Raw genomic sequence first — 17,060 nt, 5'->3', positions numbered from 1 at the left:
ACTCAACCTCAACAGAAGGGGAAAAGGGAGAGAATTATATCCCTAACACAATGGAAATCTCCATTATCCATGCCTTCAAAACATTTTAATACACATTTCAGTTCTAGTAGTTGCAATGGTGACCTAATTGCCAATGCTTTCCCCAAGTTCTTTTTGACCTGATATTTCTCAAAATAGCAGTAAATGTTGACTCCAGTCATTTTACCTTTAATTAATCATTTACTTGTTGGCAAAATCCTATCAAAATGCTAGAAAGATTTGCAGATGAAGCATTTCTGCTCCTTTTAGATTACTGAATTTGTACACATTTAAAATAGTTATTAATAAAGGATTTGTTCATTGATTCAACATTTATTGAGTGTCCATTGAATGAAATAAATAATAATAGTTAAGTGTGTAGCTAAATAGACTTTGGTTCAAAAAAACAGCTCGCCCACTTACTAGCCTGTGTGACGTTTGGGAAAGTAATTTAATATCATCAAGCCTCATTCCTTTTACATGTAAAGTTGGGAAAATATCTACTTCTCAGGCTTATTGGTAAGGATTAAGGTACTATCTGATACAAAGCATAGAAAATATCAATGCTGTGTTGAACACTGTGCTGTACATGGGTATGGAAAGGATACAAAAGCATAGTTTCCAGTCTAGTTAGGAAGACATACATGCATAAGCATAATTTTTAAATTGTTCACATTTTTATTATTAATAAACAGCAAGAGAACATAACACAAATCCAATTATTAAGGTTACCTTTCTTTTTAGCATCAGGAAATGTTGTGCTATCATTAGTGTCATAGGAAAATGAGATACTTTCAATTAAATAAGTAGACTTCTCCTTTGTAAAATTCACAGTCCAGGAAAAAACAGATCCAAATTGCACCTCAATTTTGGGACCATTCTGGTCATCACCACAGATACTTCCATTGTATGTTGCATTGCCAAGGTCTGAAATGGTTACAGTTTTCTAAAAGAAAAAGAAGTTTGATTTGTGGATGATTAGATAAAGATGTAGTACATACATACAATGGAATACTACTCAGCCATAAAAAGATGAAATATTGCCATTTGCAACAATATGGATAGGTTTTGAGAGTATTATGCTAAAATGGAAAAGGACAAAAACCATAAGCTTTCACTCATATGTGAAATATAAAATAAAAAGCAATAAACTAACCAAACAAACAAAAACAAGCTCATAGATACAGACAACAGGGGAAAGAGAGTTGGGGAGGGCAAAATAGGTGAAGGGGGTCAAATATAAGGTAATGGAAACTAGATTGAGTGTTGAGCACACAATGCAACATACAGACGATGTATTACAATTTTGTACACCTGAAAATTACATGATGTTAACCAATAAACCACAATAAATTTAATAGAAATATAAACAAACAAACAAGGTGAAATTGAAATAAAGAAGAAGTTTGGGAGTAAGGAACACACAGACAGTAGTGAGCATCAAGCACTTTCGCAGGATGTGCCACTTTAGTCTACATCACACATCCCTCATGGCTAGGTTGCCCTTTGCCTGATTTGCTGTGTAAACCAGTCTCAGATTCCTCAGCTACACACCAGGCTTCTGGGAAAATTCATGTACTATGTCTGAAAGGAAAAGGAAAACTAGCCTGAACTTCTTAAGTTGATTTTTTAAAAATCAGGTTGTAAGCAGGCAGGACCTTCACTGAAAGAAAATAAAAAGGCAAAGGGATTGAGTAGTGCTGCCAAAAGGGGAGATTTTTAATAGCAAGCTATTTAAAAAGGGACAAGCTTTGATGTTAATACATGTTAAAAACATTACAGAAGCAGTTAAAACACCATAGAGTCTTCAGATCATTTGCCCTTAAGCAACTCTAAAAAAACTTGAAAGAACCAATTAAAATATTCCTTCCAACACTGATCAGAATACATTCAAGGATACAAGTTTTTTAAAAAACCCACAGAACTTAAGTCAGTTAATATATGAAATCTTATTTGTATAAATGCATGTAAAGGATAAAAAGAATAGAATTAAATTCCTGCTATAAAACTCAAAGAAAAAGAAAAATACTTACATTACTTTTGCTTGTAGTCTCATAGCCTATAGTGAAATTCATCCGCCATTTTGCATAAAGGCAAGTGGCATTTTTTGAATTCGTCAAATTAAGTTCTAATGCATAAGACGAGATAGCTCCTAAAAAGATTAAAAAAGAGTAAGATTTTTAACTTGTACTACAAAAACATATATAAGAACAAGCTCTATCCACCACTGAAGTTCAACCAGCTCTAAAATGAAACGAAGTATTTTTAATAGATATGGTGGTATCTTGGTCATTGTTTTTCTTTTTATCTCTAGTGGAATGCTATTGATAAAGTTAGCGTTTCCTCTTCCCAAAAGAATAATTGCTTGACTAAGGATGTATAGGTAATGGCACAGGTTGGTGACATTAATCTGTGCCTTGCTGGCTTTGTTTTAGGCAATTATAGTTTGCCTGTTCAGATTTTTGCCCTTTAAGATAAATGAGGTAAGGGGGAGTTTGGAAGGGGTATTAAACTCCTGCTTCTCTCAAACCAGCTCAGGGAACTCTCTCTGAAAAAATAATGATAGATCTGATATTCAATCGTCTTGTTGCCTTAAGGCCTGTCAGAAACTACATGAACTATGACACACGGATGTCTTGGCAAACTACTTTCTTCTGATGTAAAGAGGTGGGATAACTCTTTCGATGCATGTCTACCATGTGAGCAAAGGAGCAGAGTTGCAAAGGTTGTCTGATCCATAAGCAAAAGGTTATTGTTTTATAAATGTACTACTGGTTCATCACTTTTTGTTTCACTTAAAAATCCTATTAATTAGAAAGGCTGATGGATCCTTTGACACAGACTCAAAATCACTTCCTGTGTTGTCAATCTGCTACCTCTTTAGGTAGAGAAACCATGCAGGAGACAGACAAGCCCTTGAGTCTTTTCCGCTAATTTGAGTAAGATCTACACTAAGCTAAATATAGGGAAGATATTACCTATTACCCTGGAGAGACCGAGGACTCCAGTACTATATGCCAGCAAACACACCAGCAGCTTAAATGATGGGTAACTATCTAAGGATTTTCTTCACTATTTCACACATTACCCAAGAGATGAGCTTTTTCCTGTTAAGATAGCTGCAGATCCCTTAATGATATCTGAGCAATCTAGAATAATCTACAAGTAGGAACATGTTAGAGACTATAGAGAATAAAGTCCTAAGAGGAATACTAAGCAGGTGTGCCTCAGCAACAGCTTACAAGCTGTACACAAAAGCCTGTCGTCAGGCTCCAGAGTCCAGGCTGCCTTGCCAAGCCTGAATATTGTGCTAAAGCTTGTGGTTCCTGTCAGTGCCTAAATGTACTGGCTAAGGCTCGAAAAGACCTTGTTAGGCCTAAGTAGGTTTTACGGCCATTCTTTTCTAAGTACAATATGGAATGGAGCTGTCATCACTGATCCAAGGCTACCCAGTAATGGTGCTGAGAATTCCAGCTCATAATTTTTCTAATCAACTGGAGGCCTGCTTTTTATATGCAGCCTCTCTCAGTCTTGTTTAAAGTCCCTAGCTTGAACATATTTTCCTTGTATTCAAAGCGTTCAAAACTATTAGAAATAACCAAGAGAAGCCTCATATGGATTAATTATATACACTTCAAAGATATTAGAGTAATAGAAAGAAAACAGCATCAAATAATAGTATCAATATGGGCCGAGGTGAAGCTTTACGAAGCAGAAGGTACAATTTGTAGTCCAAATTTTCCACTACATTATATTTACCACTACATTAAATGTGAGATCTGAGAAACACTGAGCTCTGGCACATTTGTTCTAGTCCCTTCACACCCTCTCTCCCTGTGAGAGCTACTAGTATTCCTTCCACAGAGCTTACTTCACTGTCTGGCCTCTATCTCCAACTGCACAGGGACTGCTTTTACTAGTACTCAAAGACCTATTACCTCAAACTCAACAATTCCAAAACGAAAATTCATTCTTCTACTTCCTCCAAACTGGTCCCCTTCTCACCCTCGCTAGCTCTGAATGAAAGGCGGTACCACATCAGGCTCAAAAGTAGGAGAATTACCTTCTCCTTCATTTTCTTTGTTAAGTCCTATTGATATTTTTCCCTTCAAATGCTCTCTTAAATCCAGTCTTTGACTTTTATTTCTACTCGCAATCCACCACCTATTCCCTAAATTACTAGACACCTCCTAGCTGCTGCTCCTAGAAGTGTTGCCAGATTAATGGTCCTTGAATACCTCTTCCTCTCAGGACACATTCTTTTTTTTAAAATATATTTTATTGATTTTTTTTTTTTTTTTTTTTTTTTTTTACAGAGAGGAAGAGAGCGGGATAAAGAGTTAGAAACATCAATGAGAGAGACACATCGATCAGCTGCTTCCTGCACACCCCCTACTGGGGATGTGCCCACAACCAAGGTACATGCCCTTGACTGGAATCGAACCTGGGACCTTTCAGTCCGCAGGCCGACGCTCTACCCACTGAGCCAAACCGGTTAGGGCTCAGGACACATTCTTGTTCACAAACTTTTATTGGCTCTGAAATTCCCATATTAAATTTGAATTCCTCTGCTTGGCTTTCAAATTAATCCTTAATCTTTCCCACCCCACTCCTTCAACTTTTCTCTAGCCATTTTCCCAGAACACACCCTTTGATCTGGTTAAACTTGTTCCACTGGACCCAAATGCTATGTTGTATTCAATCTCTACCCCTAGACACTGTACCTAACATTTGAAATTTACTTTCTTCTACTGACCTAAATATTCACCTCAGGAAAGATTTCACTTTGAAACACCCCCTCCAATGCCTTCTTCTTCTTCTTCTTCTTTTCTTCCTTTCCTTTTCTTTTCTTTTCTTTTTTTTTTAACAATTTCTGGCAGACATCACTGCCTACCTTAAAAGCTGAAAACGTCAGCCCTAACCGGTTTGTCTCAGTGGGTAGAGCGTCGGCCTGCGGACTGAAAGGTTCCAGGTTCGATTCCGGTCAAGGGCATGTACCTTGGTTGCATGCACATCCCCAGTAGGAGGTGTGCAGGAGTCAGCTGATTGATGTTTCTCTCTCATCGATGTTTCTAACTCTCTATCCCTCTCCCTTCCTCTCTGTAAAAAAATCAATAAAATATATATTTTTTAAAAAGCTGAAAATGTTAGATACTTGCTTTCCCAAGCGTCCCTTGCAGCAAGGATAGGATCTTGTGCTAGGCTGCACCTAACAAAGGCATCCACACCAGATTTTGTATAGGAGCCAGGAATGGAACTATCTCCCTCAGGTGGAAGTAGTTACAGCAGGATTAAGCTCCCAGGGAACAAGGCAAGCAGAGGTGGTAGTGGCAGTGGCCAGTGGTGCAAGCTGCAGTTCAATGCTTGGCAATGGAAATGCAGTTCAAGAACATGATTTGGGATACTGAATCAGACTTTGGGATATGTAGCCAGGACCTCCAGTAATTCTGCATTACCTAATATGCATATTTTATAAAGGAAAATTGTATTGATGTGCAACACGCATATGGAAAAGTATGCAGCATGACATATAGAAGGGAAAAGTACGCATAGCCCAGCTGGTGTGGCTCAATGGTTGAGCACTGACCCTTGAACCAGGAAGTCACGGTTCGATTCCTGGTCAGGGCATATGCCTGGGTTATGGGCTCAATCTCCAGTGTGGGGCGTGCAGGAGGCAGCCTATCAATGATACTCTCTCATCATTGACCCCCAGAATTTCTAACTCTCTCTCCCTCTCCCTTCCTCTATGAAATATATATATATATATATATATATATATATATATATATCCTATATAATACAAGCCTAATATGCTAAGTGTCCGGTCATAATATGCTAATGATATGCTAAGGTTGCTCAACTGCTTGCTGTGATGTGCACTGACCACCAGGAGGCAGACGCTCTGACTGGTAGGTTATCTGGCTGCTGGGGTCCAGACAATTGGGACTGAGCAAGATGGGCCAGACACACCCTGGAACCCTTCCACGGTCCCTCCCCGGCTGGCCAACCTCCCGCGTCCCTCCCTGGGTCTGATCATGCACTGGTGGGGTCCCTCGGCCTGGCCTATGCCCTCTCACATTTGGCCTGACAGCAGAAGCCCGAGTTGCTATGAGGCACACTGACCACCGGGGGCAGACACTCAATGCAGGAGCTGCCCCCTGGTGGTCAGTGCGTTCCCACAGGGGGAGCGCCGCTCAGCCAGAAGCTGGGCTCATGGCTGACGAATGCAGCGCTAAGGATGTTTATGGGGGAGCGGGCCTAAGCCATCAGTTGGACATCCCCCCCGAGGGCTCCCGGCCTGTGAGAGGGAGCAGGCCAGGCTGAGGGACCCACCCCCCGAGTGCACAAATTTTGTGCACTGGGCCTCTACTCTAGTATATAAATAAAAGTATGCATAACATTAAGTATACAGCTCAAAGATTTTTCACAAACTGAACCCACCTGTGTCAACAAACAGAATATTCCAGTACTCTCAAAGTTCTCCCGGTTCCTCTTTCCAGTTACCATTTCCCTCCCAAGGGTAACCATTATCCACTATCCTGACTTCTAACAGGAGAAATTAGTTTTGCCTGTTTTTCAACTTGATATAAATGGAATCATTCTATGCTCTTTCATGTCTGGCTTCTTTCACTCAGTATGTTAGTGAGATTCACTCCAGTTGTGTGTAACTACAGTTTGTCCATTCTCACTCTATGTATAGTTTTCTATCATTGGGTGACTACTCTACTATTCAACTATGCTACTGTTGATGGGTATTTGCATAATTCCCAGTTTGGTTCTATTACAAATGAACACATCAGTGAACCCATGTGTATGTGCATCTATTGGGTATGGGATATACCCTGATATCTTTTTAATAAATTCCTTTTCTGCTTACAATCAATTGGATTTTATTTCTATGGCTTTCAATTAAGAACCTGGACTGATATGCTATCCATTTTTTCAGCAGCCATTTTTTCCCACAAAGATTTCCTTGACTATAAATGCCCTGGAGGAGCAGTCACATGGCACATCCCAAAATTTTAATATATCTTATACTATCCTGAATTATTCAGTTATTTTATGCCTGCAAACCCTGTCTTCCCTATTGTCATAAACTCCAAAAACAGTCTTCAACTGTCACTTCCCAACAAACTGATGTGCTATGGTAAATTATAGCATGCAACAAGTAATTTGTTAACTAATAAAAAAAGTACCAAAGTTTATGAAGGAATGATATATATAAATTCAAGATTTCTTTTGATAATGTCTCTGCAATTCCTTTGAATTCCAATATACTCCCTTAAACAAATGATCTTATCTATGCCACAGCCCCTAGGAGTGTGTCTTTTATATGAATGTCATCCATCATGGGTGTCATGGTGGTGGGGATTATATCTATTACCTATACTCTATCTCCTATCATTCCTAGTAGTGCTGAATATATATTAGATTCTCAATAAAAACTGATTGATTATATCAAGATACAAATACCCTGCAATAAGGACCTGAAATATAGCTTAATCTGGTTATAGGAAGGCCAATCTTTTAGCTCTTCCAAATCATGAAGCCAACCTGTCAGTCTTCTGGATGCTCCTTCAACCCCCATGTGAGTTTCCTCAACAAATTTTGACATAAATTCCAGGCTAGGAATAATGCTTTTCTCATAAGGTATGTTTATAGTTGAAACATTTACACTTTGGTAAAAAATCTCCAGCATTTTCCATCCTGATTTCGGTGTTTGATTTTAGAACAACCAAGCCATTTTTGTTTAAAGGCTTTATGCCATTAAAAAAACCACAGCTGAATATATCCTAGAGTATGTAATTATAGAGCTGAGTGTTCATTCTCCAAAGAAAAGAAAAAGGCAGTCCTCAAAATCAACTTTCTCAAATTCAAATATCCTCTCTAATTTGTTTCTAAAGAGATCATGTATAGGTTCTTTTAGAAATCAGAACTTATTTCTCAAAGCATAAGATACTGCAAAAAATGGCTAGGTTTTTACAAGTCTGTTTGACCCAATGTAGCTGAAAATATGCATTTGTAAAGAAGATGGGGTGGGCGGGATCATAATATTGGTGGTAAAACAAACAATGATCTAAGAGGCAATATTATGAGGTGATTAAGAGCCCCATCCCTGGAATTGAAGAACTAGAATTCAAATCAGGCCATCCAATTTACTACCTGTGAGACTCTGGGTAAGTTAATCTTGCAAAGAACTGTAGTGTGCATATTTCTCTAATAGGTTCTTCAAAAGCATATAAACCCTCAGAGCTAAGAGAACTTTGCCAAGCAAGTTAGAGGTTCCAGCTTACAAGCTTCCCTTCTAGTAAACACAGCACCTAAAGCAGCGGTTCTCAACCTTCCTAATGCCGCGACCCTTTAATACAGTTCCTCATGTTGTGGTGACCCCCAACCATAAAATTATTTTCGTTGCTACTTAATCACTGTAATTTTGCTACTGTTATGAATCGTAATGTAAATATCTGATATGCAGGATGTATTTTCATTGTTACAAATTGAACATAATTAAAGCATAGTGATTAATCACAAAAACAATATGTAATTATATATGTGTTTTCTGATGGTCTTAGGCGACCCCTATGAAAGCGTCGTTCGACCCCCAAAGGGGTCGAGACCCACAGGTTGAGAACCGCTGACCTAAAGGAACCCTTCCCAACTTTTAGGTTTATGTTTACTTTCATCATATTAAAGTTATGGATTCTTGTCCTCACACTCACCAATTCAGAATGATGTTGAGCACAGAGTCTTTTTAAAAAATATATATTTTATTGATTTTTTACAGAGAGGAAGGGAGAGGGACAGAGAGTTAGAAACATCAATGAGAGAGAAGCATCAATCAGCTGCGTCCTGCACACCTCCTACTGGGGATGTGCCTGCAACCAAGGTACATGCCCTTGACCGGAATCGAACCTGGGACCCTTGAGTCCGCAGGCCGACGCTCTATCCACTGAGCCAAACCAGTTAGGGCGAGCACAGAGTCTTAACAAAAGAACATAGGCATATACAGTACTACCTATTTACTCTTCCTTTTCTATTCATAGGTTAAAGCCAGATTAACTGTTCCTCATTTACAGTTCCTCACTTATAATTCCTAATATAGGTACAATCATCACATTCAGTAGCTGATTTCTGGTAAATCTCTTTTTAAAAAATATATTTTATTGATTTTTTACAGAGAGGAAGGGAGAGGGATAGAGAGTCAGAAACATCGATGAGAGAGAAACATCGATCAACTGCCTCCTACACACCCCCTAACTGGGGATGTGCCTGCAACCAAGGTACAGGCCCTTGACCGGAATCGAACCTGGAACCCTTGAGTCCACAGGCCGACGCACTATCCACTGAGCCAAACCAGTTAGGGCTCTGGTAAGTCTCTTAAAAATAAAAGTAATATGATTGCAAGCTACAAAATAATTTAATGTTTTTAAGGTCACAGAGTGGATAAGGAAATAAGATTCAACATTATCCAACTAATGGAAAGTGCTTATTGCTGAGTGGTATTTGGCAGACTTCCAGAACTCTCTTGCAACATATAGCAGGATACCAACAAGTACTCATAACGTATACTTTTGGATAGGAGATCTCTGATTACTATAATACAAAATTATGACCAGAATGCTTTTGTTACTACATGAGGAAAATTAGCCTTCCTGCACCAATGGATCACTTAAGTCAGACATAGTACTATAAAACAAACCTTGATCACAAATTCCACCCAAGGATACAGAGGAAAAAAGCTGCACTCATAGTAAATATCTGAATATCTACAATCCTATCAGATGTGATAACCAATGATAGCCTGTCCTTTCAAGTCACACTAATATAGCTAGAATAATTTTTAGCAGAACCTTGAAATCAAAGTTATCAGTTTAACGAAATGTGGTTAGGCTACAGAAAAATCTCAATGCTTACGTTCTCTTTTAGATCACCCACAAAAGGAGAGAGGTTGGTTCTTTGTTAAAACCATATTCTCCTTCTCACCAGACTTCCTTGTTCTTCATGTTACCTTCACTACTATGTAGGTATATCTGAAGGGGTACAGGTAAGATACTATCATTATTATATGGGATTATACTTTAGTAAATAGGTTTATAATTATCTGTACTGCTTAGCACTAATCTCGACGTTCTCAATTCAAAGACACACAAAAACAACTTCTTTCAAAACATAATTTAAGATTCAAAGACCAAGTTGGTCTAGTCCACCATCATAACCCCAGTACCCATCAATGAGTACCCTCAACAAATATTTACGGAGAGTTAAATATGTACCAAGCCCTGTGCTAAGTAGGCACAGGGAAATAACTGTACATAAGATAGTCTCCACTCTCAGAAATGAACACCACTGATACTGTTAGGGAAAAAAGAGTGGAAAATAGGCTAGTGTAATAAACTAAGAATTTGGGAAAGTCAAGGTTTATTCCTGTTCCTCCAGATGCTCACCTGGCTGTCCTCCTTCCAACACTCAGGTCTCTGCTCAAATGTCAAACAACAATGAAAGGCCTTCTGACTCCATTACCCACCCCTATCATCTGCTCATTCCTTTTCCACATTACCTGCTGCACTTTCTTCACACTACCTAGGACTATCTGAAATTCTATTATTTACATGTTGGACTATCTTCCGCCACTAAAATGTAAGCTTCCCAAGAGCCGGGACCCCATCTGTCTTTCCCGTTGCACTATCTATCCCTTTCACCTAGTATAGGGGCTGGTACCCAATAGGCATTCAAGAAACATTTGTGGGAAGGAGGGGCTCCAACCAGTGAAACACACACTCAGGGTATTTCTATGAGGTTTTTCCCTCCCAGAAAAGCTTCAACCCTATAAAAACCAGAAGTCACAAGTTATAAGAACAAAAAACCACAAAATTCTGAAATCTCTGATGTCACACGACGGGAACACAGTTAGGCAATGATGCTAGGAAAGGATTTTCATTTAGTACTCTCTTTATAATGCTGCTATATAGCTCTTCTCCAGAAAGTGCTCAAGTCAGTTACAATTCAAATAAATATCAGCCTATTTAACTCTGTGGAAAAGGCCAATACATAGACTCGAAGAATTCTTTTCTGTACTTCCTCTAAAGCAGCTGTTTTTAAAAAGTAAAGTTACCGGTGAAGCTGGAATAGAGTTATAAAGTCACAAAGTGGCACAGCTAAAACACTAATGCTAATGAGGCTATAAATTCAGAACAGATCATCCTTCACCACCCTCCTAGTACCCAGGAACAGCATGGGATCCATAACAGATACTTTACAAATATTTATTGAGTTTTCAAAAACTTATTCTTGGTAGCCATTTTGATATCTAAAATTTCAAGAGACAAAACCACATGGAAGGAGTTAGTGCCACACTGAACTAACAGCTGTCAGAAAAAGCAGCTGTAGAGAAGACATGGTTTCTATTTCATCCTGGTACCTTTTAAAAATCTGATCTGGGTACATTGTTAACTTTTACTCCTCAAAATCCTGTTTTAAACTTGCAAGTGGAGGGAATCAATCTAGGAAATCTTCCCAGAGGGTGAATCTAGTTAGTCCCAATCAATAAATGGCAAACTAGCAGATGAGCTGATAGGTTCTTTTATGTTTCTTTTGCCTGTTTATTTTCTGCAATGAGCAAGCATTGCTTTTGTAAAATCAAAACAAAAGAGCTTTCATTAAAAAAAAATAATGACAAATTAAAACCAACAAGTAAGACAACTATTTTTTTTCACTTTCTCTAAACAATAACAGTGTTGTATTTGTGCAGATTCAATTGGCAGTGAATTACTGGTTAACAGATGCTGTGGTTCGATGCGTTCTAGTCACTGGTAAGGTGCTTTTCTGGTAAACAATCCTTTCTTAGGGTCTCTCAGTCCTCAGTAGCATGAAAGCTTCAAACTGTGCTTGAGGAAAGCCTCACCCACCCCCTTTCGGAAAGCCTACAGAAGAGTTTCCTGCTCTGTGTGGACAGCTGGACTAGATGAGAGATTCACAAATGTTTCAGTGTCAAGACCCCCTTTACTCTCTGATCCACCGAACACCTCAAGTAGCTTTTGTTTATGTGAATTATGTCTATAGGTATTTGCCATAGAATTTAAAACTGAGAAGTAAATAAAACATATCAGAGCCATCAGGGTGATGCCATTACTCATTATGTGGCTTCTGGAAAACTCCACTGAACACTGGTGAGAGGATGAGAGTGAAAAGGACAAATAATATCTTAGTATTTTTCTGGAAATAGTTTTGATCTGACAGACTCCCAGCAAAGATCCTTGAGAATCAGTACATCAGATAATCAAGAATCCTTCCAAAGCTATGGATGTGGAGCAAGATTTCTCAGCTTTGGTACTACTGACATTTTGAGGTAGATACTTCTTTGTTTTGGGGGCGCTGTCTTGTGCATTGTAGGATATTTAGAAGCATACCTGACCTCTCACCACTAGATGCTAAAAGCAATTCCCAGTTGTGACAACCAAAAATGTCTCCAGATATTGCCAAATATCCCGATTGAGAATCCACTGTTCTAGGGGGCTCATTTTATTCTACTGAAGTGTAAATGATAAGATGTGTACTCCTCACTATCTTCTCAGGACCCTAATATATCTATTTCCTCTCTGCTACCATCTGATCTGTTCCTTCAGTTTTTGTTTCTTTTTTAATTAGGTCACAAACAGCAAGAGTCCGTGGGTAGCAACAAACAGGATGAATCAGGTCAGGAAAAGACATTCTGGTCAAAGTTCACCTTTCAGGCATTAAACTGATTGCTTGGAGGAGCGGGGAGGGGGGGGGGACACAATCAGCCAACATTCACCCAGCCATTCTGAGGACATGGTAACACCCAGTCCTTAGCAAGTTACCTACCCTCCTCCACCTTTTCCTCCTCTGAAAACCAAGTAATAGGCCAGTTGCATGATACCGAAGAAGAAAAAGAGCTTCGGAAGGCAAAGAAGCATACAAGACTCAGATACACTCTCAAATCCCTGGATCTGGAAGGCCCTTCCAACTGAAACATTTGAGGATGGATTTAGGGGCTGGGAAAAGTAGCAAAACTAGTAGAAAACTGACATCTTCAACACCTCCAAGTCAGATATTCACTCCCTATCGAAGTATCCACTCATTCCTTTACTCTCCAGAGGTTGAGCCTGAGTTTTCTTGCCTGGAAATTGCCCAGCCACCTTAGGTCCCTTCCCCCTCAGAACTCCAACTACCAAAGTCAAATCCAGAATCATTCCTCATCTCTTTAATCACCCCTCCACCAAAGCCCCCAACCCTCTCACTGCCCCTCAGAGTCAACTCTCATATCTGTCCCACTTCCCTCAAGTTCTTCACGCAGGCAGTCTTTTCGTTCCCCAATTTTCTCTCTCGCCCCATACTTTTCCACCATCTTCAAAACTCTTCCCTGATCCTAGGAAGCCAGGGCTTTCCTAATTGTCTCTGCCACCCTAGAATCAGCACGTATCGACTTCCTAAGCTCATTCCTTCGTAGTTTCCCCAAATGACTCTTCCTACCCGAGCCGCTTCACTCCTCGCTCTTTCCTACCTACTCTCTTGGCATCCAGCCCATCCTGCTTACTTGCCCTTTCTTACTCTCACTGGCCCTTCTTCCTCCGCCATCCCTCCCGTCGGGTCTTCTCTAGGTCATTGCCTGTCACCTGAGACAAGCGCCACCGCCCAGTGTCAGCTGTTCAGCCTCTCAACCTCCACCCCGGGGACCAGTTCGGCAAGTTGTGGCCTTTGAACTGGGCGCCCCGGCCCAGGCGGGGCGGGCGGGGGGGGCGGTGTACTAAGCAGGAGGGCCCGACAACTCACCCAGAATGAGGCAGAGCACAACGAGCCCCGAGCCCGGCACCGGAGAGAGGCGGAAGCACACCATGATCCGGAAGAGCAGGCAGCGACGAGAGCAGCACCACCACGGAAAAGGCTCGGGGAAGCGGAGGAAGACAGTTGCTACCCACCGACCACAGCGCTAAAAGCCGGGACTGGGAGCTTCAGCGCCGGTCATAAGACTAGGGGCGGGGCTCTTTCTTGCATTCAGCCAATCTCTGCGCTTCGAAGCAGCGAAAAGGGTAGTGATGTCGGGCGGGTGGGCGGGACGACCACGCCCTGGCTTTTTGGTTCACGATCATTCTTACGTTCTTAAGAGATATGCGCGGACGGCCTTATCTGAGGCGAAAGAGAGAGGATGAACTTTTGGGTAGTGTAGATGGTAGAGATTATTTCAGTTCCGATTCCTTGAACAAGAGAATAATTTTGCTGGAGTAAAAACGGTTGCTAGGCATCACAACGTAATACATATAAGAATTATATATGATGATTCTCCAAACACTGTTGTTACCTATGCAGTTCATGCTATTAAATGGGCAAGTGAGCTTGTGGGTAGTATGAAGTCACTGACCACCAGAACAGGACGTGGTCTTGAAGTTCACTGTTACAACACCCTGTTTTTCAGAAGGGGAAATTCAACTCAGAAAGAGGAAGACTCTTCTTTAAATAGAGAAAGAAAATGAGATAGAAATAAAATAGAAAGGGGGGGTGACCGAAGATCATCCATATACCTACTACCCAGAGACAGTGTTTATCTATATCCATCCATCATCCTTCCAGTTGCTTTTCCTATGCATATATACATGTAAATATCCTTTAATGAATTCATACTAAACATACTATTTGGTATATTTAACAGCTGAACAGATGAAACCTAAAATATTCAACAAATGAAAGCATTCAAAAGCTTTAAAAATTTCCAATTGAAATAAAGTACTGCTTCTCAAATGTAAGTTTCCAAAAGAATCATTGGGGTATTTTTAATAACATACAGATTCCTGCACTTTATTCCCTCAGAGATTCTGAAATAGTAGGTCCTATCTCTTTTTTTTTGTTTTTGTGTTTTGTTTATATTATTATTATTATTATTACCAAGAGCTATTTCTCAATCCTGTTGGAATCACTTGTGGGGCTTTAAAACCAGAGGTGCCCCCTTGGTCCCATCCCTTGAGATTCAAATTCAGTTGGTATAGAGTGGGGCCTGGACATTGCATTTTTCTCAAAACTCCCTAAGGCAATATTAATGGGTCAGAGATTATCTCTAAGTGGCTCCAACTTTATAATTCTAGGAATCTATAAGAGTAAATGCTCTTTTATTTAAAATACTAGAGGCCTGGTGCACGAATTAGTGCATGGGTGGGGTCTGGCGGCTGGACTGGATCAGGGTGATTGGGCAGAGCAAGCTGGGGATGGGGGAGAGATGTGGGAGGTTGGCTGGCCAGCCCTGCCCCCTGGTCAAACTCCTGGTCGAGGGAACAATTTGCATATTAGCCTTTTATTATATAGGATAAGGAAGCAAAGTACCTCAATGAGTCAAAGATCTGGTTTAATAAATTGTTGCCCTTAACCTCTTGCAGATGTCATCAAATTAAAAAATGGAACACTCGCTCTAACTGGTTTGGCTCAGCGGATAGAGCATCAGCCTGCGAACTCAAGGGTCCCAGGTTCGGTTCCAGTCAAGGGCATGTACCTTGGTTGTGGGCACATCCCCAGTAGGTGTGCAGGAGGCAGCTGATCGATGTTTCTCTCTCACGGATGTTTCTAACGCTCTATCCCTCTCCGTTCCTCTCTGTAAAAAAATCAATAAAATATATTTTTAAAAAAACTAAAAAAAAAAAGGAACACAGTAAGATAGATCAGCCTTTTATACTAAATCCACATTGCAACCTTTTCCCCTGACAAAACAAATGCTGGTTTCTTGACTGGGACAGGCATGTTCATGAGACAGAACAATGTTTTGGAAGTCATAGGTAAGTGGTGGGTATTTTGTAAAAAAAGAAAAAAGGCTAAAAATACTTAAAGCTTTGTTCATTCTGAGCTTCTATACTTAGAGTTGTTTAATGTTCCCCCCCATCTCAAACCTTGTGAAAACTACTTACTTTTTTTAAATAGGTTTTTATTGATTTCAGCGAGGAGGGGAAACATCAATGATGAGTGAGAATCATTGATCAGCTGCCTCCTACATGCCTCCTACTGGGGATTGAACCCACAACACAGGTATGTGCCCTAACAGGGAATTGAACCATGACCTCCTGGTCATGGGTCGATGCTCAACCAACTAAGTCACAAAGGCTAGAGCTGAAAACTACTTACTTTTGTATGCACTGTCTTTCATTACCCCAGCCCAGTTGAAGGAGCTTTCCCCAGGCTCTTCTGCAGTACAGTCAAGCCTGTGGGACTAGGGTCGATGTTTGAGGAGCTCCAGAAGATCCCTTCCAATCTGAGCTTCATATGTGTTGACTAGATTGTTGATAGTGCTGCATCCAGAGTCCTTTCATGTGCACTTCCTCTCCTACCATACCTCACACCTCCCCAGTGGGTGAAATTCCTCAGCAAACACACACATACACACACACATGCCCAGTTAGATTATGAGTCTTTGGAACCCTTTGAGAGCTCATGATTCTTTGGCCAGGGAGTAGGGATCACTAGCAAACACTTCCTAAATGTGAAGACACTGAATGGTGTAAGAAATAATGAACTTATCACATTTGGTAAATGATAAACAATGAAATGTGTAGGTCAGAGGAACAGAAAGTCTGTCCACCAGCATTAGCAGAGCCAAATGCTAAACACTGAAAATTGCAGTGGAGAAATATTAGTTATTTTATTATAAACTAGAGGCCCAGTGCACAAAATTCGTCCAAGAGCAGGCCTTCACAGCCCTGGCCGCCCTCGTAGCCCCAGCCACCCTTACAGACTCAGCTGCCTCGGCCCTCGCAGCCCCAGGTTCATCCATCTGGAAGGTCGTGGGGATGGCGATTCCACTGTTCAGCTGTTCAGTCGATTTGCATATTACCCCTTTATTATTATAGATGACAACACCCAGGAGAATGGGAAGCTGATGTCCAATACCCCCAACTGCCTGATGGCATGTAGGTTACAGGTAATAAAGGGCAAAAACACAAGACACTTGTATGTTAGGGGTTTAGGGTCGTACTGGGTGCTGATTGATCAGAGGTGAGGTAAAGGTAATAAATCATTTCTTCTAGTCTTGAGGATAGTTCTGAGGTCTG

The 17,060-nt window shown here is 40.5% G+C and overlaps 1 protein-coding gene across 2 annotated transcripts in view; it reads right to left on the bottom strand.

Moving 5' to 3' along the window:
- The window catches only part of LAMP2 (lysosomal associated membrane protein 2), a 37,171-nt gene extending 23,171 nt beyond the window's left edge, over positions 1-14,000 (bottom strand). For both annotated transcript variants that reach the window (XM_006082153.3, XM_006082154.3), the window contains exons 1-3: positions 13,810-14,000; positions 2,052-2,170; positions 751-964 (exon numbers count right to left, since the gene is read on the bottom strand). In XM_006082153.3, the coding sequence (XP_006082215.1) occupies positions 751-964; positions 2,052-2,170; positions 13,810-13,873 (397 nt within the window). In that variant the 5' untranslated portion in view covers positions 13,874-14,000. The remainder of the gene's footprint in view (positions 1-750; positions 965-2,051; positions 2,171-13,809) is intronic.
- Between the last annotated feature and the right edge of the window lie 3,060 nt (positions 14,001-17,060).

This window comes from Myotis lucifugus, unplaced genomic scaffold (assembly GCF_000147115.1).
Source record: "Myotis lucifugus unplaced genomic scaffold, Myoluc2.0 scaffold_2, whole genome shotgun sequence".
In the NCBI taxonomy this organism is placed as follows: domain Eukaryota; kingdom Metazoa; phylum Chordata; class Mammalia; order Chiroptera; family Vespertilionidae; genus Myotis; species Myotis lucifugus.
Note: the sequence above shows the minus strand (reverse complement) of the source record. Positions and strands in the feature narration are given on the sequence as shown.